Here is a 23,741-nt window from a genome sequence, read left to right on the forward strand (position 1 = left end):
TGCAATATCAGTGCCTGAGTTCTTAAATTTTCTCTTCAGTGTAGTTTCAGGTGGGTGTGTAGGAAAAAGGAAACTGGAACAAAGCAAAAAGACATTAGAATATAAATAAGAAAAAGGACCGAGATTCTTCTTCGACTAGTATCCAAGTGGGTGCTTCACTTCAGATGTGCGTGCACCCTGTGCCTTTGATCAGATATTTTTGATAGCAGTGCCCGTTTGGCCCACGGATGCGCCCTACACATCTTTGTGTCCCGTACTGAGGCTATATAGCAGGGTCGGGCAAACTGTTTGGCCTGAGGGCCACATCGGGTTTCTGAAATTGTATGGAGGGTCAGTTAGGGGAGGCTATGCCACCCCAAACAGCCAGGCGTGGCCCAACCAGGAGGGGCAGGAGGGTCCCATGGGCCATAGTTTGCCCACCTCTGCTATATAGGGCTGTGAGTGTGAACCACCCTCAGTTCCTTCTCAACTGCCATCGGCCAGTTTAGTGTGTGCTAGTTTTCTCTCTAGAGTTAGAATAGTGTATAGTGTTAATTCTTCAGTAGTCTGTAGGGTATTTAATACTTTATAGTTGTTGGAACTGTTCTCATTTTGTTTTTCCCCCAAAATATATTTTTTGTTGTTTTTTTTTTCCCCTATTGAGGGGAGTCCGTTTTTTTTTCCCTTTTATCTGGGATGCTGGCTTTAAAGGATGCCTCTTGTGTAGAGAAGCCTTGCCCATCAGCGATGGGTATTCTCAGTATATTCATTGCTTGGAAGACTCGCATATCCCCAACAAGTGCAAGATTTCCACTTCTTTTAAGGGAAGATCCTATAAAAACAGGGAAATTAAGTATAGACTATTAATGATGAGCATGTCTTAAAACCAGCTTTGGACCTAGGTGCAGAGAATCTTCCTGTTACAGGGACTCTGTACCTCTGTAAGTGCTCTGTCTATATCATGATCACTGTCATCAAGAGCTTCCAAAATGAAGACAGTGTGGAGACCCCAGCCTCCCAACCTTCTCCATGAGCGAGGTATCTATAACCACTACTGCAGTACTGAGGGCTTCCCACTCAAAGACTAAGGAAGGAGATTAGAGGAGCACAATGAAGACTTCCTCTTCAGAGGATTTGGTCACCAGAGACCTCAGGCCCCAGAAGGATTGCTAATGAGGCTCTGAGCACTTTGGATTCAGTGAAGCACTTCAAGACTTCAGTGAAGTCCCATATTTCCATGGTAAAGGGCATGGTTCCAAAGACTGATATCATCAAAGCCCATGATGATAAGAGTCTGATCTCATAGGAATCTGCGGTACCCTCTGTGCCATAATCAGTGTCTCAGACAACAATATCGAGAACAACCTTTGTGCCCATACCAAAATCTGCTGTGCTCCTGGTACCACACGGTACCTTAAAAGATCTCATGTTACCAAATGAGCCCGAGTGGCCCCTCCTTGCAACATCTGGACATCTCTCAGTATTGAGATCTGCTGGGTCACTGACCACACATGTAGTGAGACCCACGGCTTGCCCAGCTTCTACTATTCAGGAAGTAGGGTTGTCGCCTCCTGCACAATATGTGGAAGAGCTTTCAGACTCAGAGCTTTTGGCTCAAAGTGCTCCAGTTTACTCAAGGAGATGTTATTCTCCTCTGCAGATGCAAGGAAGGCAGGATACATGACCTCTGCCAGTTGATACTTGAGACAACGACTGATAGCTACCTACCCCCATGCCTTCTAGTCCTCCTCATTCGCCTTATTTGGACCCATAGGCAATGTACCACCAGCAGTTTTGAGGGGCCTCGATTCAGTTTAATAAGAAACATAAAAGAGCTCTTTCTCCAGCACTGTCTACCTCTCCCCTCCACTCTGAATCAGCAGAGGAGACCTGTGAGCTGCAAGAGGTGAGGGCAGAAAAGGTCACTTCCTTACAAATATCTCTTCTTCATCACCCGTTGAGGCAGTAATACCACCACCGCCATCATTAGCTGATGATTTTTGGCAGTTCCAGGACTGTTGAAGTGGATGGTAGACATTCTTCAGATTCTCCTGGAAGAGGTCCAGGATTCACATCACAAGCTCTTGGGCATATTGCATATTTCTACTTCAGCACGAGTGGCACTGCTGATTAAGTTCTTTTAGAGCCAGCCAAGACCATCTTGGTAAACTCCAAACTCCAGCAATGTCACCCCTACAGGCAAATATGCCGATAAAACATACTACATCCTGGTGATGAAATCAAAGGTTTTTTTTCACCCCAGGCACCAAATTCTCTGGTTGTAGATACAGTTAATGAGACAGCATGCTCAAATATCTACTCCATATAACAAGGACTAGAAGTGTCTGGACCTTCTTGGTCATAAAAGCTACTCTTTGCATCCGATGAAGTGGGCTGTAGCTCACGAAAGCTTATGCTCACATAAATTGGTTAGTCTCTAAGGTGCCACAAGTACTCCTTTTCTCTTTGACAATGTTACAGTTCAGGATAGCAAATCACCAGGCCCTGAGGTTGAAATATGACTACCTGAACTATGAGAAGTTTAATGCTTTTATTGACCATTTACCGTAGGAACACTGAGGTCAGTTTAGCTCCAAAAGAAAGGTGGGTCTGCTCTTGGTGAAGATGTCTTTTAGGTTTCACTTGTTGCAGACAACACTGCAGTCTGGTCTATTTCCACCACAACAGTGATGAAACAAGCTTTCTGGCTTAAGTTGTCTAATTTCCTATGGGAAGTACAATCGGCTGCTGAGGACATTTAATGGCCACAAGGTCTTTTCAGACTCACATCATACCCTTAAGGACTCGTAGTACACTTAGATCTTTGGGGATATACACACCTGCAAATAAAAGAAATTTAGCCGGTCTCAGTCGGCGCAAAGATCTTGTCCTGCTCAGTTTTTCCACCTTCCGTAGACCATCTGAACCCCACCGGCTAAGATTTTTCTAAAAAAAAAAGCCAATGACTACCTCAGCTGCTTCATCCCAGCTATCAGCATCTTCCAAACACATGTTCTGATCATTTTGTGCAGAGTCTAAACCACCCGATAGTGAGGGTTTCTTAGCTGTATCATTCCAACCCTCTTCCTCAGTTTGAACACTGCCTCTCTCTATACTAACATGCCTGGGAGACTATAACATTAGACAGGTAAGTACGGAAGGCCATTAAATCTGATTACATGATTGTTTGTCTCCATCCTGCCATCCCATCCCATTTCCCCATCTCTCTTCAGGGACACCTGTCACGATCAATTGCTGAGACAGGAGATCACATTACTCCCAAGTTTAGAAGCCACAGAACCGGTTCCACTTCAACACAGGAAAAGGGTTCTATTCAAGATATTTTCTAATACTCAAGAAACTGGATCTCAGACAATTGAACAAACATGTCAAACATCTGAAATTCAGGATGGTATCCCTAGCAGCTATAATTCCCTGCATGGAGTCCATGGACTGGTTTGTGACTCTCGTCCTCAAGGATTCCTACTTCCATATAACAATTCATAAAAAATTCATCCTCTCACAAACGATGTTTTGTTTCACATTTGATGACAATCGCTACCAGTACCAGGTCCTACCCTTTGGCCTTTCTTCTGCCCCAGGGATTTTCTCAAAAATCATGGTGATTGTAGCCTCCCACCTTTGTTACATAGGAATAACTGTCTTTCCCTTCCTTGACGACTGTCTCATTAGAGGCCAGCTTACCAGGAGTTGCTGTTGACAGCTCAAACAACTTGATTATTCTGCGGTTAAGGCTTACAAATAAATCTTGAGAAATCGGCCTGGACTCCTGCACAGTGAATACTTTTTATAGGAGTATTTCTGGATTCAGTGACAGGCAAGGTTTATCTCCCTCCTGACAGCTTCCTCACTCTAAAGAACCTTATCCTAAGAATGCAGCTCAGCTCTCAAGTTCCAGCAAGGACATGTCTGCTGCTTCTGGGCCATGTAGCAGCTTGCCTTTTTGGTAACACAGAACACCAGATTACATTTTTGATGTCTCCAAGGGTGGCTCAGGACAGTTTGTGCCGAGCACAAACAGTCTGAACAAACAGGTGTCTTTACCCAGTCGGGTCCTGCAGTCACTTACCTGGTGGAAGGATCCTTTCAAGGTTTGTGTAGGAATCCCAAAATCCAGAATCCCCCTATTGTCATGATAATATCAGATACTTCCCTCTCGGGAGGGTGAGCACATATGGGTCCACACGCTGCCCAAGGCAAATGGTCAAAGCAAAAGCAAGACTTGCCTGTCAATCTGCTGGAGTTAAGGGCGGTCAGAAATGCTTGCCTCCACTTTCTTCCCCTAATCAAAAACAAGTCATTCAAGATCAGGACACACAACATAGCTTGTGTATATATCAGTAGTCAGGGTGGAGCGTATTTGCATATGTGCAAAGTGATAAAGCTTTGGAATTGGTGCATAGCTAGTCCGATTGCCATTTCGGTTTTTTATGTCCCATGTAGACAAAACACTATGGCATACTACCGCAGCAGACTGTTTCCCCAAATTACAAATGAGAATTGAACTCTTGAGTCTTTAAGAAAATATTTCTAGCTGGGGGGGTTTCCAGAAGTTGACTTTTTCACCACTGTAGCCAACACAAAGTGCAGAATATTCTGTTCCAAAGGAGAACTCAATCCAGAACCTCTAGGAGACACCTTTCTCATTATATGGACAAGGAATCTTTTTATTTATTTATTTTTTGGTATGTATATCCACCAACTCCATTGCTTTGAAAGATTTTCAGCAAGATCAAGTCAGACCAAGCCGGGGTCACTTTGATTGCACCAGCCTGGCCAAGACGAGTTTTGTTTCCTTACCTCATCAGACTCTCCTCTCGCCCTCTGTAGAGACTCCTGATCAATTCTTTACTGTTGTATCAGAATACAGGGAGAAAACTTCTCCCCAGTCTGAACATTCTGTAACTCCAAGCATGATTCCTCAATGGTTCTTGGGACTAGACGCATCCTTTCATCAGAAGTAAAATGTGCTGTTAAATAGCAGCAAGGAATCTACAAGACACACTTTCCTTCAGAAATGGAGAAGGTATCATGTTTGGTGTAACCGCCGTCCACTTTCACCTATTCAGTTGTCTTTCCACAATCTTGGATTACCTGTTGAAATTGAAGACATCAGGTCTATATGAGTTCCATCAAGGTTCACTTAGTGTCTGTTCACCTTCCAGTTTTCTTTCCTAAGCCACATCAGACTACACAGGAAGCCATCTTCCATATACTGGTTGTTAAAAGGGCATTAGCTTTTTACTTGGAGAGAACCAGAGCTTTCAGGAAGTTCCCTAGACTGTTTCTATTGCAGATAGGTCTAGGGGATTCACTGTCTCCATGCAGAGACTGTCTAAGAAGATCTCTGGATGTATTATTACCTGGTATGGCTTGGCTGATGCTCAACCTCCCCTATGAGTGACTGCACGTTCTACTAGATTACAGTCAAGATCCGTAGCCCTACTCAAGAATGTTCCAGTTGGTGAAATCTGCAGCATAGACCATGGTGCATGCTTTTTCCAGCCATTATGCTTTGATTCACTTTGCTAAATTGGATGCTGCAGTTTGGTAACATAGTCCTCTCCTTAGTGCTGGACTCGGTTCTGAACCTCCCACCTTCTTAAAGCGGTTACTACTCAGAAGTCACCTGAAATGGAGCACCTACAGGGACACTACTCAAAGAAGGAGAGGTTACTCACCTTTTGCAGTAACTGGAGTTCTTCCAGGTGTGTTCCCCTATAGGTGATCCACTATCTGCCCTCCTTCCCCTCTGCTTTGGAGTTTTTGTGTGGGAAGAAACTCAGGGTGGTTTACCCATGCAGTCCTATATAGCCTCATTGCAGGGCATGAGGATGTGTAGGGCACATTTGCAAGCCAAATGGGAACTGCTACCAAAAATCTTTCCGCAGAGGTGCACACCTGAAGTTGAGCACCTGCAGGGGGTCACACCTCAAAGAACTCTAGTTACTTCACAAGTTGAGTAACCTTCTTTTTGTCTGACCACATTGTCCAGGGTTAACTCTCACTGCTTTGAATGTCAGTACAGGATCCTTTAATATAAACAGAGAAGATTAATCTATACTATCTCCCCTTACACTTAACTTTTGTAAAGTTTCCACTTTCTCTTTCTACTCCTTCCTATATAGGAAAACGCAGCACAGTTCTCTTGACCAGAGTTCCCCCCCACAAAGTGGAGTATCAGGCACCTACAATCACCCTGTACTGGGGATGTACGATTCCAAAGATGACTTTCCACTCCGAAAAACAGGTAAATCCAATATGAATTTTCTGTCTTGCACCCTAAATATCTTTACTGTGGCAGTCTGTCCTTTTGTAAAAGGAGTAAATGTTAACTAAAATCATGGGTGATGTTTTTAACATGTAATCCTTTTTTATAAACACCTCTACCCCTGTAGCAGTGTAGAATGAATGAAAAGTGTTTAGTGTTTAGTTTGGCCAGGCAGAAATTTATTAAGAATTATAAAAACTTCACATGGAAGCCTAATTTAATGACATTTGTGAGTTTGTCATCCTCACAAGTGCAAAATTAAAATAGATTTGTCTTTGGTCAATAAGTGTTTCATTAAACAAGAAAAAAGCATATTTCTTAATACTATTTTAAGGGCTTTTTTGTTGCGTGTAGTATATTATGCAAAAAATAATCATCTCTGCCAGTCAAAGCATGAGGATTTACAGTAAAGTTACTGGCTCATACCTGTGTATGGTTGTTTCTGAGTTTTGCTATTCCCTGTGCTTTGATTGAGGGGCCAGTTATTTCTCAGCTATATATTATGCAAATATCTGTTTTGATTGGCTACTCTCATCAACTCCACATCACATGGAACCTTCGCTTCTAACCTCAACAGCCTAAAACTCTCTGAATAAATAAACCCTGATGGGCTCCCCTTGATTTCACTAACAGCCATGCTGGGAAGGACTGAGCACACAGTACTGTGTCTTTAAAGTACCTTTTAAATAGGGAACTTTAAAATTACCCATTTAATTTTAAACTTCCCTATTTAAAAGTGCTCTTTTTGATTTTTTTTGAGGGGAAAGGAAAAGGGGAGAAAGCTCATGCTTTAGGATTTCAGCAGGCCACCTGCAAGGGTCAGGAAGGGATTTTTCTCCCCCCCACCCCCAGCCCCCCAATTATATCCTTTTCCAGTGAAGCATCAGAGTTGGCCACAGCCGGAGATGGGACATTAGACAGGGAGGACCAGGGCTCTGAGGTGGGACCAAGCATTCTCTCTCTGAGGTGCTTGGCAGGCTGGTTCTTGTTCACATGCTCAGGGTCTTAACTGATCACCAGGTGTATCATCAGGAAGGAATTCTCCCCTACCTCAGATTGGCAGTGATCTTGAGGGTGTTTTGCCTTCCTCTGCAGCATGTGGGCTCAAATCACTTTCCAAAATTATCTGGGTATGTTTCACTTAATCATCTCAAGCACTGTTGCACCTCTATCCCTCGTGTTCTCTGCCTGTTGCACATAATAGTCTAGTTTCCTGTGGGCTGTAAAACCTTGGTCTCAGTTCAGTGGTGATGGCCTATGATACAGTGGTGGTCAGACTAGATGATCTGGTGGTCCCTTCTGGCTGTAATAAACTCTGACTCTAAAAGCAGAGGTGCATTTGGACAAAGGATTTGCTTACAGAACTCACTTCGGCTTCTTTTGAAAACTGCCAGCCTTCATGGCTATTTCTCTAACTGTATACCGTGAAAATCCTTGCACTCTGATTGGCTAACAGCCACCAGCCAAAAATGTGCAGTGATTTCCATAATCGTGTTATGATTGTTTTACCGTAACCATGTTGCAAATATGTAAATCTCTGTACTCTGATTACTGAACTCTGTGATCTGATTAGCTGCCATACTTCAATTGCTGTTTACCTGCAACGGACTGCCCTAGGATGACCAGATAGCAAGTGTGAAAAATCGGGTTGGCGTGGGAAGCAATAGACACCTATATAAGAAAAAGCCGTGAATATCGGGACTGTCCCTATAAAATCAGGACATCTGGTCACCCTAAACTGCCCTCCCCCCCCTGCCCCCCCACTAGTGAATTGTAGTGCCCTTACTGAGATGCCTTTATTTATATGGTCTGATCATGACGAGTTTTAAGTAAAGTGCCATTACAGCAGGGGCGGGTAAACTTTTTGGCCTGAGGGCCCCATCGAGTTTCGGAAATTGTATGGAGGGCCGGTTAGGGGTGATACTGCCTTTCCAAACTGCCAGGTGTGGCCCAGACCCTGCCCCGGATCCCCCCACCCCCACTTCTCGCCTCCTGACGCGCCCTCCCCCCGGACTCCTGCTCCATCCAACCCCCGTTCCCTGACATGTGCCCCCCCCCACTCCCCCGGACTCCTGCTCCATCCACCCCTGCTTCCTGTCCCCTGACTGCCCAAGGAACCCTCACCACTGACTGCCCACTGCCACCCCATCCAACCCCTCCACTCATTCCTGATTGCCCCCCCCCAGGGACCCGTGCCCCATCCAACCACCCCTTCTTCCTGACCGCCCGAGGAACCCCTGCCCCTGACTGCCCCCCCGCCACCCCATCCAACCCCCCCTCTCTCCTTCCTGACTGCCCCCCCCCCCCGCCCACCCCGGGACCTCTGCCACATCCAACCACCCCTTCTCCCTGTCCCTGTATATGTGTTAATTGTGCTTCAGTTAGCTTCCCCGTTTGGAGCCAAAATAGTCTGAAGTTTCAAGATGCGGAATGCTGTCTTAATAGTGTTGAGCTACAGTTCTCTTAGGATAAAATGGTTGCACAGGTGATTGGTATTCGGTTAGCATAAGTACAGTAAATCAAGCTGGATCTCTGGCTCACTCTCTGGATCTCTGGCCCTACAATTTTCATGTTTGGTTGAAAAATCTAAGTTTGGTCCTTCTGGACACCACACTCCTATGCACAGGGCTTCTGGATTCATTTTTCTGTCACAGTTAGGGCAAGAGCAGACCGAAAAGAAGACCTAATTTTACCTGAACTGTTTTGCATTATTTATTCTTGCTCCTGTTAGTGCTGCATGAGCCAGCAGAGAGAAGAGAGTGTGACTGGATTGTATTCTTTGAACTCAGCAGTAGAACTCTTTACTAAGTTCCAATCAGTTACACTCATGCAAACCCACTGAAAGTTAAAGGGGTTACACAGATGAGACAACTGAGAGCTTCATATAGCCTATTGAGCTTTTATTACAGATACTATATGAGAAGGAAAATTTTAGCTTTACTTGGAGTCCGGGATGAGTTTGCAAGTCTGGCAGAAATTAAAAAGAAAAACTTTATTATGTAAATCAATGAGAGAGAATAAATATTAAACATCTTATGCTGTTTTTTCAGTCATTTCTCAGAGCAGAACCACACTTCGAGGCAATTGTACAATAAATCTGTATCTGCTCTGCTACTGTGGAAGACTTTGACTTAGATGCTCTTTGTGTTTCCAAATTCATCCTGTTCCTCTGACATTTATAGTGCTTTGGGAAATCCTCTCTGTATGTCCTGTTTTCTCTTTAGTTAGGCTCTATTTAAAGATTGTGTCTGTGAAGATGTATGGGTGTTGGTCCTTTGTGTTTTCAATGCACCATTTTCGTGACATATGGAAGGTTAACTAAAAGTTTGGGACTAAAATACAGATGTTTTTTCTTGCAAAAGTGTTGCCTAAAAAACTAGTTTATAGGTGGAGTGTCCAATTATTTTCTAACACCTTACTGTATCTAACATAGTCTCTGCCTGCAGTGTTCTTAGTCACTTTTTTCAATCATTTAAATTGTTGTTTTTGTGAAGCCCTACAGCACTGGAATTTTAATGCAAATCATGTATAATAAATCAGTATGACAGCTGTCACTCTATTTGGCACTTATTGTTCTGTACACCATAGAACTTTAGAACCATATTTTTGTCAGCTAATTACATTATATTTTTTGCATATTACTCTGACATAAATAAACTGCTTTCATCTTGTGTAGCTGGAAAAAAGTTTCTCACTTCGTAGTTTCAAACAAATTTTATCACAGAAGAAGCAGAAAGAGGGAAAGGCCAAAGAAAATAAATGTTAGGATAAGGAATACCAGTTTTAACATTACTAGTTCTGTGATTATAAAAACGATGCAACACTGACAAACATACAAATTTACAGAGATAAGTATTAGCAATCAACAGGAGGAGTGAGGAGAAACAACCTAACACCCAACTACAAGTGAAAGAATCAGACCCCAAATGAGAGGAAAGAACTCGACTTGCTTTCGTAGATGGAAGTAAGAGGTGGAAAAATGGGACTGCTCAGATTTCTGCCTAAATGTGTAAAAATGCTGGTGATCCACTTGGTCTTAGAGTACTCATGGAATGGAGTCAATACTGTGATATTTTTGTCCGTGCTTATTCAGCTTTACCACTTCCATTGTGTTCTTTGTGCCCTGATATGCCCAGAATAAAGAGAAAAGCTGTAAATTTTCATTTATTTCTAGAAGCCATAATTAGAGGCCCACAGAGGGGCTGTTATCAAACACAAAGAGGGTGTAGAGAAGCTGGATATTAGGCATAGGTGTGACAAATATATGAACAATTGACCAAAATAACGGAACCTCTCTTTGGGTGTAGCCTGTACATGAACATCAAGAACCTTTACTAACTGCAGCCCTTGCAGGAAAGAGGAGACAAGCCTAGGTTAATTGCTTAGACCTAACCAAGGAGGATGTAGATCTACATAGGATTTAATCTGGATTTCTCTCATGGAATTAGAAATAGAGCATGTCTTAAGGGCTGTGAGTCTTTGAATAGCAATTTTAGTCTGCCTCCGCAAATTCAGTTGTATGACTTTTTTCTTATGCAGGCAAAATAATTAAATATTGGTGTTTTTTCCTGTGCTATGTGATCAGGCAGTGCTATGTTTGCAAAAATAAGTGGGTAGTCATACCATACACAGTAGGCATAATGGCATATGTGAGGAAAGGGGTGAGACGGAACAGGTTTTGTGCATTAATTTCACCATCTTCTCCATGTTCCTGTATTTTTCCTTGTATAAAACTGGGTTAATTTTGTTCTATTACATTTGGTTCAATCTACTATGAGCGCTTTTGTACAGTTAGATCTTTTGAGATCAGGATTATTAAGGAGTAGGAGCAGAGAAAGGCATTGAGGAGATATTTCAGTTTTTGTCTCATTTTCCATTAAAGATGCCAGTTGTGTTAACCAAAATCATGATGTGATCCAAGTAGCTCTGGAGTCCATGTAGTTCTATGAACAAGTGTTAAATTTAATTTGACGGTTCCTATTAGAACCTTCTCTATTGGTACCCACAGGACAAGTAGTGGTGTGAAGCATGTCAAAGGTCATTTTTCTAACATAACATCTCTAAATAAGGTTTAAAATTTGGCAAGGCAATTTTGCCTTTTTCCCTAAAGCTACAAAGAACATTCCATTTGATCTTGAGTCAGATTGTCAGCTGATGTGAACTGTCCCAGCTACATTTAACTCATATTTCCAATTTTACCATAGGAATGTACTGATCTTTTTGAGAAATTCTAAGAGGAATTTAGGGGCAGATAGTAGAAGCAATTTGACTGAATGAGAAGGGGTTACCATTTTAGCTCAAATATATGACTCAGCCAGCTGCTAGTAATGTCATTCCATTCAGTGAGGTCATGATGACATCAGCAGCAAGAAATGCTCAAAATTAGTTTTACACACTTGGGAAGGGTCAAGTTTATCTGGAGGCTGAGATACTTAAATCCCTTCAGGGCATTAGGGAAGAGGATCTAGCTACTTCCTATGAAGTCTTCATGTCAGTAGTGAGAATCATGCCTCAAAACTTGGACACCTTCATCTTGAAACCATATTGAAAATCATAATCCTCTGAGATGTAAAAGAATCGGAATAGCCACTGTAGGACTTGTATGGAAGAAGGGCGTTCAAAGCTAATTTGTTCTTTTCTGTCAGTCTTACTCTTATGGCTAAAAGATACACTCAGATGAAGCAAGCCAGAGGTTCTGATGTGGAGATGATTTTCCTTCTGTTCAGTACTGGGCAACTGTGCCTACCACCCTATTTGAGCTGAAAAAAGACAAAGCAGGAGCCATTTGTTAGCAAAGAAATACTAGTGTCTGTGAATAATTCAAAAATCCGTGTTTGAAAAGCTACCCTCCACTCCATGGCTGCACACAGAGCATAGTTAAAAAAAAGACATGACCATACCACCCAGTCAGATGCCTTTTCTGCATTGAGTAATAGGTTCGAGATACAGTTGCCGGGTACTTAAAAATGTTTCTTCCTTTATGAGAGATTCTAACATTTCTAGTAGTATTCCTCATTTCTCTAATGGACTTTCAGCTAGAATTAGTGGAATATTTCAAAATGGTATGCAGTTTAAAGATGCCCACTGTAGGATCCACCTTCAGCCAGGTCTGGTGGGGAATATTTAACCATTGACTTACACTGTCAGGTCTGTGACAACCTCATGATTGATCATTTTTGGCATCAGTCCCGCCAGTCAACCTGAGAGTAATTTAGAATTAGATTCGTTGGTCCCAATGCAGAAAGACCATTTTGATCATCTAGTCTGACCTTCTGTATAACACAAGCCATAGAACTTCCCCAAAATAATTCTTATAGCAGATCTTTTAGAAAACCATCCAATCTTGATTTTAAAATTGTCAATGATGGAGAATCCACCATGACCATTATCTGTAACCGGAGAGTAGGTGGTCAGGTCTAGCGGTTGGGCAGGAGTCAATCTTAGTGGTCAGTGCAGGGGTCAGAGCTGGAGACAGTGTCAAGGGTAAGGCATAGGAGCAGGGAACTGGAGTAAGGCAGGAAAGAAGAATCATACGAGCCAGAGAGCAGAATGGCAGCTGGAGCGCAGTGTCAAATGGTGTAAAGACCAGAGCTATTAATAATCTGTGCCACATGATCTGCACCACCAGAAAACAATAATTTAGACATTGGTTAGAATAAAGATTTTACCTTTAGTCTGGGGTGACAATCCTAGAACTTGTGAAATAAAAAAAATTATGCGGGGAGGGATAGCTCAGTGGTTTGAGCATTGGCCTGCTAAATACAGGGTTGTGAATTCAATCCTTGAGGGGGCCATTTAGGGATCTGGGGCAAAAATTGGGGATTGGTCCTGCTTTGAGCAGGGGGTTAGACTAGATGACCTCCTGAGGTCCCTTCCAACCCTGATATTCTACGATTCTGTGAAAGCAGGAACTGGGAGTAGACCAGAGTTTGAGATAGAGGGGCAGGGACTAGGAGCAGGCAGGAATGTAGGAGTCAGGTAAGCAAGAGGGGTCTGTAGTAGCAGCCAGTCAGGGATTCCTGTAGTTGCTTGAACAACCTCCTGAGTTACTTCCTGGTTTATATAGAGTTCCTCAGCCTATGGGGGGTGCTGGATGTTTCCCCTAATCGGGAGCTTCAGGGGCAGGACCGTCTGTGAGCTACCACTTCGCTGGTTTCCTTCTCTGGTCACTCAGGTGAGCTGCTGGTTCCTGGTCATGGCGTGAACACTGTCTGGGGACCCCCTAGGGCCAAGTTCAAGGCCCACAATCCCTCACACCCTTGGTAAATTGTTCCAATGATGATTACTCTCTCAATTAAAAAATTTACACTTTTTTTCCCCATTTTGAATTTATCTAGTATCAGGGGGTAGTCGTGTTAGTCTGTATCCAGAAAAACAACAAGGAGTCCGGTGGCACCTTAGAGACTAACAGATTTATTTGGGCATAAGCTTTCAGATGCATCTGAAGAAGTGGGTTTTTTTACCCATGAAAGCTTATACCCAAATAAATCTGTTAGTCTTTAAGGTGCCACTGGACTCCTTGTTGTTTTTATGAATTTATCTAGTTTCAACTTCCAACCATTGGATCATGTAATACCATTCTCTGCCAGACTGAAGAGCCATTATTAAATATTTGTTCCCAGTGTAGCTATTTATAGACTGTGATCAAGTCACCCCTTAACCTTCTCTTTGTTAAGCTAAATAGATTGAGCTCTTTGAGTCTATCACTGTATGGCAGGTTTTCTAATCCTTTAGTTGATCTCACAGCTCTTTTCTGAACTCTTTCCAATTTATCAACATCCTTCTTGAATTGTGTGTGCACCACAGCTGAACTCAGTATTGCAGCAGCAGTTACATCAGTGCCAAATAGAGATGTAAAATAACCTCTCTACTCCTATCTGAGATTCCCCTATTTATACATCCCAGAATCACATTAGCTCTTTTGACCACAGCATCACACTGGGAGTGCATGTTCAGGTGATTTTTAGAGACTCTTTTTTAGAGTCACTGCTTCCCAGTCCCCCATCCTATAAGTATGGACTACATTCTTTGTTCCTAGATACATACATTTATGCTTAGCCATATTTTAATGCATGTTAAAATTGTTGCCTTGCACCCAGTTTACCAAGTAACCCAGATCACTCTGAATAAATGACCTGTAGACACCTGTTTTGAGTAGTATGATGGGACAGTAGCTAGCAAGGAGGAGTCTACAAAACCCTGTGCAACTGGAAGAAAGAGTTCCTTCTGTTGGAGTAAAGAAAGTCACTCCTTATAGTGATAAACATCAATCAGTTCTGTTCTTTTGTGAGACTGGATCTATTCATTTTAGGACTGTTGGGTCTATCCATGGAGAATGTTAAAATCATCCTATAAAATAATTTTCTGTTAGGAGAAAGCTATAATCAAGAGAAACATACAGTTGAAAAAATAGATTAGTGGACATATTGGATGCATACATTTGTCCTAAAACCCGCAAGCTAACATTCATAGCTAACAGAATTTGTCTGTGTTTCCGATTTCAGCTACAAATTGGTTGTTTTCTTTAATGATAGGAAAACTTTCCTTTTATTTGTATCTGAGGAGCAATATAGTTCTCCCATCCATCCACTATCTAGTTTGGAGTGTTGCAAGAGGTTTCTAGTTTTTCATTTGGAAAAAATATTCTGGATTCTCAATTTATCTTGAGAACCAGGGCATCTAATTTTCACTGCTTCTGAAACCCCCAAATACAGTTCTTAGGGTGAGAACTGGCTCCTTCCTGTTTTTTCTAGCTACTCCCCATCTCTCCCACAATTTTTATTTAAAACCTCTCCTCTCCCACCCCACCCTTCTGAGCAATCATCCACAGACCCTTCTCTTCCCCCCTCCCCGACCTTCCTCAGTCTCTCACTGTGACTTTGATGCTTGAATTTATTTTTCTCTCTATTCCATCCCAGCCATCATCTTGGCTTTAACCCATTAAAATCTAGGATTTTTACCATGAAAATAAATACTTTGTCCTGTTTGCTTTAGAAAATTCTAAAGAACCTGTAGAACATGTGGCATCCCATCAAATGTTAGAGCCCCACACCTCACAAAGGTTACTTTAAATATTAAAATTTAATTTCAAAATTGAGCAAATTGTCACCTTGTCTTCACCCAAACACTGCTGCTTCTTCCATCTCTCCATTTCTTAATTCCCCGTCAATACTGAAAACTCTCCCTTTCTCCTGCCAGTCACACCTTGAGTCTCAGTCCTTCCATGATGTGAATCTCAAAGTCTCTTTGACTTGGCTGCCTCTGTCAGACCTCTACTTCCCTCCCTTACCTCCTCCCCCTCCATCAACTCTCTAGTTCTGTTCTCTCTCCTGCATGTGACACCTTTGCTCTCCTTAGACTACCCCCTTTTCCCCATAACAAATTCTGGCTGTTGTCACTGGGTGTCTTGACCCTTTAAATGAAGCAGGTCCAGCTCCCCTGTGCCATTATAAGTGCTCCCAGCTTGGCCAGTTAAGAGGGCAGTGCATTACCTGGGACTGTAAGGGATCAGGGAGTACCAAAGAAGGAAGCTGTGGGAGAAGGCTGAAGGCAGCAGATGGGGTTGTCTGCTGACTTACAAGCCAGAGAGCCAAACCTGAGAGCTGGAAAGGGATGAAAGCAAGGGAGCAATGGAGGGGCTAACCCGCTGATGTCTCCATGCTTGGAGGAGGTTGCTGAAGGAAGGCTTGCGACAGGAGAGCAACAAGTTTGCCAGCTGACATTCCCAAGCCAGAGTGAGTGCCAGAAAGGGCTGAGGCAGAACAACAGAGGGGCTGTGATCTGCTGATGTGTCCATTCGGGAGAGCTGGAGCAAGAGGGCTGAGGGCTATGGAAGCAGTGGAAAGGCATGCCTGCTGGCCTGTCTGAGAGGAGAGGTTAACGGAACAGGGAGAGTTCTGGGTGCTCCTCTGGGGAGGAGGAACTCACAGCACAAAGGCTGCAGGGGTTCCCGCTGGGGAAAGCAAAGTTGCACTCCGTCTGGTAGGGCTGGGGTGATCATCTTGGCAGAAGAATGGGAGAGGCCAAAGAAGAGCCCAGGTATGATGAAGATGGAGTGTGGCACATATTGTCGGTGAACTAGACTTCATGGGATTTTAAGGACTATGTTTTGGGGCTTTTTTTTAAACAGATTATTTGATTTTTTTTATGTAATAAACTATCCCTAAGCAGTAGTATTATAAAGGCGGGAGAACCTGTCATGGACTCCTTATGTCCCCAAGAGGTGAAGTGGGATAGTAACCCTGGTGTTAGGGCACCAGACTCAAGGTGGTGTTTGGGGTCAAGGGCGAATCATCTGCACTGTTCCCTTACCTTCACTTGCTCCATTATGAGACTCACTCGCTAAGTGCCTCTGGAAGGCCCATGACTGTGCTGATGTCCAGTTAACTCTGATGCTGATTCTTAGTGTCCTCTGCTATCCAGGATTTTACCAATTGCTCTAAGAACTGGCACCATTTGTTGTGCCAGTTTCCCCTCACTTGGCAATTCTTCCAACTCTAGTCCCACACATCTCAGCCTTCGAGAGAATAAGAGACCCTGACTGTGTCTACCCCCTTGTAAATGATGATCCCTTGAATGAATCCTTCTCCGCTGCTCCCTATTGTCCTCAGTCTTCCTGTGGCTTCTTGTTCCTTTCCACAGCCTTCAAGTAGTCTTATCTCTGGTCCTAAAGAAGTCCTCCACTTTATCACCCTGTGCCTTGAGAATTCTGTCCCATCCCACTAGCTTGTTTTTCTGCCAACTTTTTGCTTGGTCACTTTCATCTGCCACCTGACCTTTCTGTTCTGACACTGTCCTCATGTACGAAGAACTCCTGTAGTGGCTGTTTCCGTGCTCATTCTTCTGTACCATGTCACTGTCTTCATCAAGATGATTCACCCCCTTTTTCTCCTTGGGTTTCTGTGTCTCCAGACCACATTTTAAGGTGTTCTGGATAAGTCTGCTGTTGGATAGAGAAGAACCCTGAAGAGCACAGAATAAACTGCAGATGATTAATTTATTTCACTCAGCTATGGGAGTAGTCCTTAAACAGGGAATAGCAGTTGCCAGGAATGGGAATTCTTTAGCACCACAAAGCTGATTTTTTTTTAAACTAACAAAATAAATCTGCAAAAAAAATGTCTGATTTACAATAAGAGTTATTTTATATGAGTAATTGATACTACACTAGCACATCATCATCCAAAGTACAGATATTGGTCCTCTTTGTACATCAGTATTGATGTTCCTTTTTGGCAACAGAGTACAATGTATACAAGTACCGTTGAATTTTTTCTTTGACTTTCTGGTGCACTGATATTCTATTTAAAAAACAAAAAACCCATTTCCAAGAATGTTAAGTTGCTTGGGGAAAAGAACTCAAAGTATGATGTAAACAAAGGGAAGGGAAACTTGGAGTGCATCCTAACTGAAGATCTTTATTAATATCTAAAGCCCTGCAAGTGAGCTTTCAGACTTTTGGCACCAATAAAAATGCTTCCTTTAATTGTATTTGTAAGTCAAAACTGCCATACCATGCCTTTCAGCTTTTATTAAATTTGATTAAAATTTCTTAGTTGAAATACAAAGTCCATCACAGTGCAAGAACTGGTATCAAAACATATAATCTTTGATATAGGTGGATTGACATAGGAGGCTGAGAGAACACAGTTTGACTCTTTTATTCCAGATTAAACGTTCAGTGCTGGCAATTTGACTTGTACACTGACAAATTTTAATATGGTGTCATTCAGAGAATAAATATGTAGCCACAGTAGGTTATTTTTAGTATCACTTTTCTGTCTTTTTCAATAACTTTAGGTGCATCATGACATCTTGGGCAATGGATTCTTTTATATTCTTTTGTGCACTTCACATACTTTAAAATTAAGACATAAGCATAGCATTGTTTTCCTTTTTAAACAAACAAGGTCAGATCCCTATATAAACTGGTATCGCCTCAGGAAAAACTCAGATTAAGGGCATGAATAATTTCTAAAGAAGAGTTCCTGCAAAACTCAGTTTGTGAAACAGTAAATACTAATAGCCTGTCATTGGTACATCCTATCTCCCAAAGTCCTGTTCTAATGTATTTTGTAGGGCTAGATTGATCTGTTACTGTTTCTTGGCCATTGGTTTCTGCATGAAATTGTTCTACTATCAGACTCCTTGGAGATGCAGTTTATCATTACTTGTGCCCTGTTCTCAGTCTTGCTGCTAGGTACATTTTACAGTACTAGCTCAAATCCGGTCTCATTTTGTAACTGAAAAGTGAATAGATTAGTGCTCTCACGACTTGTTTTTCTTCCACTGTGTAATAATCCTGGTCTAAGAATTTAATAGCAACTCCTTTTCCCCGTTCATTGAGGTTCCTTTATGAAGGTCTGAGCGCACAGGTCTTGCTCACAGCTGTTGAGAAAAGAGTAGTGATGTTTTCCTAAAATGAGGGTGACTCTTATTCAGATTTAATATAGCTGCTGAGGTGCCATGCACTGAGCTAAAACAATTGCTGCCTATTATAGTGAAGTCTCAGAATATCCACTGACAGCTAATCTTTGATTGTTTTTGCTAGGCCTGAGGTTTGGTGGTCTCTTGTAACCTCTCCAACGTCCATTGCAGTATGTCAGAAACTCTCTTGTATTTGTTGAAGTTTTGTTCTTCAGGTTTACATGATTAGGGATATAGGTTCCCACTTTCTACTATTCCTATATCCAGATTCTTTTGCTTTTGCCTTTCATGTTGTCCCTTGACTTTTGAGAAGTTTGAATATTATGAAATGTCCTGCTTTGTCCTGAAATGCGCACACAGAGACTTTTCTTAAGAGACTGAGGAAGAGAAATGGTGTTACTGTTCGGTATATCTGAAAAGACCCTATTTTTTTCTTGTGGATTGTCCATCCTGCAAGGTGCCAACCACCCTTTGTCAGGCACTGCGTATCCTGAACTTACATTGACTTCTATGGGAACTGAGAATGGTTAGCATCTCACCAGACTGAACTCTACAGTAACTACAGTATTGTGGGCCCAATGCTGCAAGATGCTAAATGCATTTAATTTTTGCTGAAATTCAGCAGTTCTGGAGGGACTCAGCACCTCATTAGGAGCAAGTCAGCTGATAAAAAATAAGTCCTTGAAATCTGTTAACAGTAAAAATTGTCTTTGTCTAGGTATTTGTATTTGAGCCTTTCCCAAAAGTGAGCAAATCAATATAATCTCAGGGTTCGTTCCAGTGAATCATCAGAGGTGTCCCCTCCAACATCATTAGTATAAAAATGGTTATAAAAACAAAATAAAGAAATGGGCACTTGTCCACTCTTTCCAGTAAAGACTGACTGGAGAGCCTGACTCCTAACAGGAAAGGTATACCTAGACCAACTTCCCATCAGTCCAAAGCTAGGACTATGAAAATGGCTGCCATTAGAAACTATAGTTTATAGCCTGTACAAATTTACTGGGTTGCCAGGTCTCAGGTTTTTGAACGTCCAGTTGAAAGGGGACCTGTGCAATGTCTGACTGGACACCAAAAGTCCAGTTACCGCAGTAACCACAATCGGCCTCTGCCACCCAGAGGGCAGGAAAAGCAGCTGCTGCTGGAGGAGGAAGGATCCTGACAGTGCATGGCACTTGAGGAGTGGTGCCAGCAGCAGATCCTCCCACCCCAGCTCTGCAGACGGCAGGTGAGTCCCGGGGGAGGGAGGAGTAAGTGACAGAGGGGCCTGTAGTGTTTGGCTTTGAAAAAATGGAAAATTGTTAACCCTATGTACAACTCTTTTGGATCTCAGAGAGAGGCTGGCTAGGAACTACCAAGAACCATCATTACCCTTGACCACTGAGGGGTGAGAGAGAAGTGCCAGCCCAATCCAGCTCATGGGACTCCAACTTCAGATGCTAAAGCCAGAGTACGCAGAATGGGCTTTCTTGTATAACCCCTATACCAATTCCCTTCCTTCTCCTCAGCATGAGACGCCTCTTCTCTGTCATACACACATCACAGCCAAACTGAGAACGGTACTGGCTCAGCAGAGTTATTCTCACAGGTAGGCGTAGAGTGTTACAGGACTCAACATATATCAGTTTGTAATTTGGTCTACTGGCTAACCAGGGAGTCTTGGAGTCTGTAGGCCTGGGATCTTTTCCAACAATGCTCATAAATTACTTGTTCACGTTTACAAACCTCAGATTGCCACCGTTTCCCCATCCATCCATAAAGCAAACGAAGAAAGATAGGCTGATCTTTAATGTGCTGGTTACTTACATGCGTAAAAGGTAGAACTTTGGTACTAAATTTCCTAAGTCTCTTTAACACAGACGCACTTTTATAGAACACAATGAAGATGAACCTGAATGGTTTCTTTTCTAAGGTGCTGAGGTCCCATTGAGTTCAGTGGGAGGTATAGATGCTCAAAGCCTCTGAAAACAAGGCCGCCTCCTCTAAAGATACCATCTGTCTCACTCCTGATTCTCTGCTCCACAGTGTGAGACAACTGAAATCTCCAAATTGTTGACATGTTGATTCCCTGAGGAGGGGTAGCAGGATAGAGCGTGAGCCCAGCCCACTGAGACTAACAGCTGCCCTTGGACTCTTCCAGTCAGATCCTCCTTAATGTGGGGGAGGGGGAGGCGGGGGGGGGTGCACTTTCCCTATTATTACTCAGGTTCTTTGATCTGAATTGTTTTACTCATCTTTGGGGATTCTTTTCCATAGCCCAGTCTTCCAGTAACGTCCAGATTATTGAAAAATTACTTGTTAGTTTGCCTGCGTGCTTCAATGCCTTTGCAGGGGTGCTGTGGTGCTTGTCACCAGCACTTCGGCATTTACTCTTCATGGCTTCACTATTTGCCCTGGTGCCTTAGCATCTATTTTTCAGTGCTCTGTGTCTTGATTTGGCTTTTCAGCAGTTCTGAGCTTACCTCGGCTTCTCAGCTAGTGCTGGGTCACTGCCAGTTAGTGGCTTGTGCTCCATCCTGCTACTGCTGCTGCCTTTAGCGATTAAAAAAACAAAACAAAACCAAAAAACTCAAATCCCACAGCTTCAGAAGCTCGTGTAGATCCTCCTATGTTGCTTTAGGTAGCTGAGGCCTGAGAATGAAAATCTTGGCAGATGCCAACTTCAGAGGAGCAAAACAACAGGTCAGTAATTTTCCTGAATTTGCTTATGTGGAGCCTGTTACAGGAAAGGACTGGCCCATGCACTCCACATGCTGTCAATCGTATGGAATGTTTAAACTACTGAGCTGGCCAATTTCTAAATAACAATGTAAAAGACATGTCTACTGTATTGACACACTGTTTTCTAAAGGGGAGAAGAATATGGTCTTATAGATGCTCAGATTGTGTGGTGATGGATGCAGGATAAGAAAATGCATACTTGTAATAGAACAAAGATCTCCTACTGAATAGCACTCATTCCCATGTGCCTCCATGCATCAGGCAAGAGTCTGTCAGGGAGAACAGGAGGGGAACATGCCCAATAGCTACAGAGTGAAAAAACTGTTTTTGTTTGTTTCTTTGATGTTGCAAGAACATGGGTAGGGTGGTATACTGCTAAACTGGTAGAATTGTGCTGAACACCTTGTGTTAAAAAGAAATTATATTTTGTCATTAATTAAAACACAGCATTCATCAAGAAACACATCGTACCTCTCTGAGCTGATTCTGATCCTTTGGATGTGTGAAGTGGCTTGTTTTATGACAAAGATTGTTTAGAGGAAAATAGAGTAGGTAGAAACTGCAACGTCGTGTGGGAGTATAATTTAGAGAAAGTCTTTGAGTTTTGTGCTACATTGAGTGTCACTCAAGTTTCAGAGAACCTTTGTTTTCTCACCCACATTGTATTTCCTGATGCTGACGTGATCCAAGTTCTGGTTCTCCTGCATTACATGCTTTGTATCCACACATTACTTCAGGGCATACTCTTCTAATGAGGGGTAGCCATCGACCTATTAAGACATCTGTATTTCCTGTACTAAGCGGCGAGGGGAATAGCCTTTGTGTGTGTGTATGTTACTAAAGGTAACTTCTTAAAATGCATAAAAATTGCCTAATATTTTAGTTCTGTAGAACATCTATTCAGGTCAAACTGTAGAAATTCTAGAACATAGTAAAAGAAACCAAACAGCACGTCGGGATGAGGCTTGCTTTTAATATCTTCCCCTGTGTCCTTTTAGAAAACCAATTCTAAAATGCGTGTTAGGGATTTTCTTTTTTTAAAAAAATGCTACAGGCTTTAGCTGGAAATGCAGTCAAAGCTTGCTAATCACCTGCCATGGAGCCCTTCTCTCTTACCACCTGCTGACTTCTGTCCTAGCCCACCTACACTAGATTAAGAATCTGAATGAGGAGGCTTTAGTACAGTCACTAGTTCAGCTTCCTCAGTCAGGAGCCACAGTAAAGCACTCCAGCCAGCTCTCTTGCACTTCTAAGTGCTACGGGGTGAGAGCGGGGGAGCCATAGCTTCCCTTTGATGTCCTGATGGAAAAGGAGCATGAATAGTGATGCACCAAAGGAAAGCTACTGTTTCCCCTCCCAGCCTACCACAGTGCTCCAAGGTGCTCAGGAAGCAGCTGAGTTGTGTTGAAATAGCCTCTAGCTAAAGGAAGAACTAAGAGCTGCCCTTAGTTTCTTGACCTTATTGGATGAACTTTTGTTGGGGAAAGAAGGTAGCAGATGCGGAAAGGAGCAGTAGCTCTGAACTGCCTCTTCTGGCCCCCGTGATGAACCCAGCTGCCCTTTTTGCCCCTGGTGAGCTCCCACTTCGTATTCCAGAAATTAAATTGGGAGTATTGCTTATATTAACTTAGATTTAATATTCCCCATGTTTTGCTTATAATAGTAGGTGGGAGTTGAAAAAGGGTCTTTTGGCCACTTATTGTAGCAGAAAGAGCAGTCAGGTTTTGTCTCAAAAGCACAACTGAAGATGTGGGTGTATTCTGGGGAAGGGGAAACGTTATAGCCATTTTTTTCCAGTACTTCTACTTGCTGTGACTCGAATCCCGATATGTGTATCCTGAAAACAAGTAGAAGTGTATTTAACAAAGTATCAAAACTGTGTGTTAAGCGGAGATGTGATGTAAGTCTTCAGCAGTGGAACTGGTAAGCTTGGGTGTACTATTCCTTTGGAAGCAGCCGATCTGTGAGTACTGTGAGTGTGCAGTGAAGCAGAGGCTGGACATTCCACGGAGACACTCGGAGGGCTCAGAGTTGGAATGAGTCAATCGCTACTCTGTAGAGAGGCAGAAAGGCTTGTGCAGGCCTAGAGGAGAGCACTTGTGTTGCTTGTGGCCAGTGGAGTTGGGGAGCTGAACCCGAGCAGTACCAGACAAGGCTTCCTTATATTAAGGGCAAGTGGTAGCCAGGTGCCACACAGTCCTGGGTATCCCTGGGAATAGTCACAGCAAGACTGTGGTGTTTTTCTGTAACTGTAGGGGTGACGTCAGCACAAGAGCAGCAGCATCACTAGTTTAGGGCCTTTCCACATGTGAAGCTGTATGTT

At 42.8% G+C, this 23,741-nt stretch overlaps 1 protein-coding gene across 11 annotated transcripts in view; it reads left to right on the forward strand.

The window, feature by feature from the left end:
- HDAC4 (histone deacetylase 4) overlaps window positions 1–23,741 on the forward strand; it is a 468,350-nt gene that overhangs the window by 310,800 nt on the left and 133,809 nt on the right. For all 11 annotated transcript variants that reach the window (XM_073306829.2, XM_073306834.2, XM_073306828.2 and 8 more), the window contains one exon: window positions 6,129–6,250. In XM_073306829.2, the coding sequence (XP_073162930.1) occupies window positions 6,129–6,250 (122 nt within the window). The remainder of the gene's footprint in view (window positions 1–6,128; window positions 6,251–23,741) is intronic.

This window comes from Lepidochelys kempii, chromosome 11 (genome assembly GCF_965140285.1).
Source record: "Lepidochelys kempii isolate rLepKem1 chromosome 11, rLepKem1.hap1, whole genome shotgun sequence".
NCBI classification, from domain to species: domain Eukaryota; kingdom Metazoa; phylum Chordata; order Testudines; family Cheloniidae; genus Lepidochelys; species Lepidochelys kempii.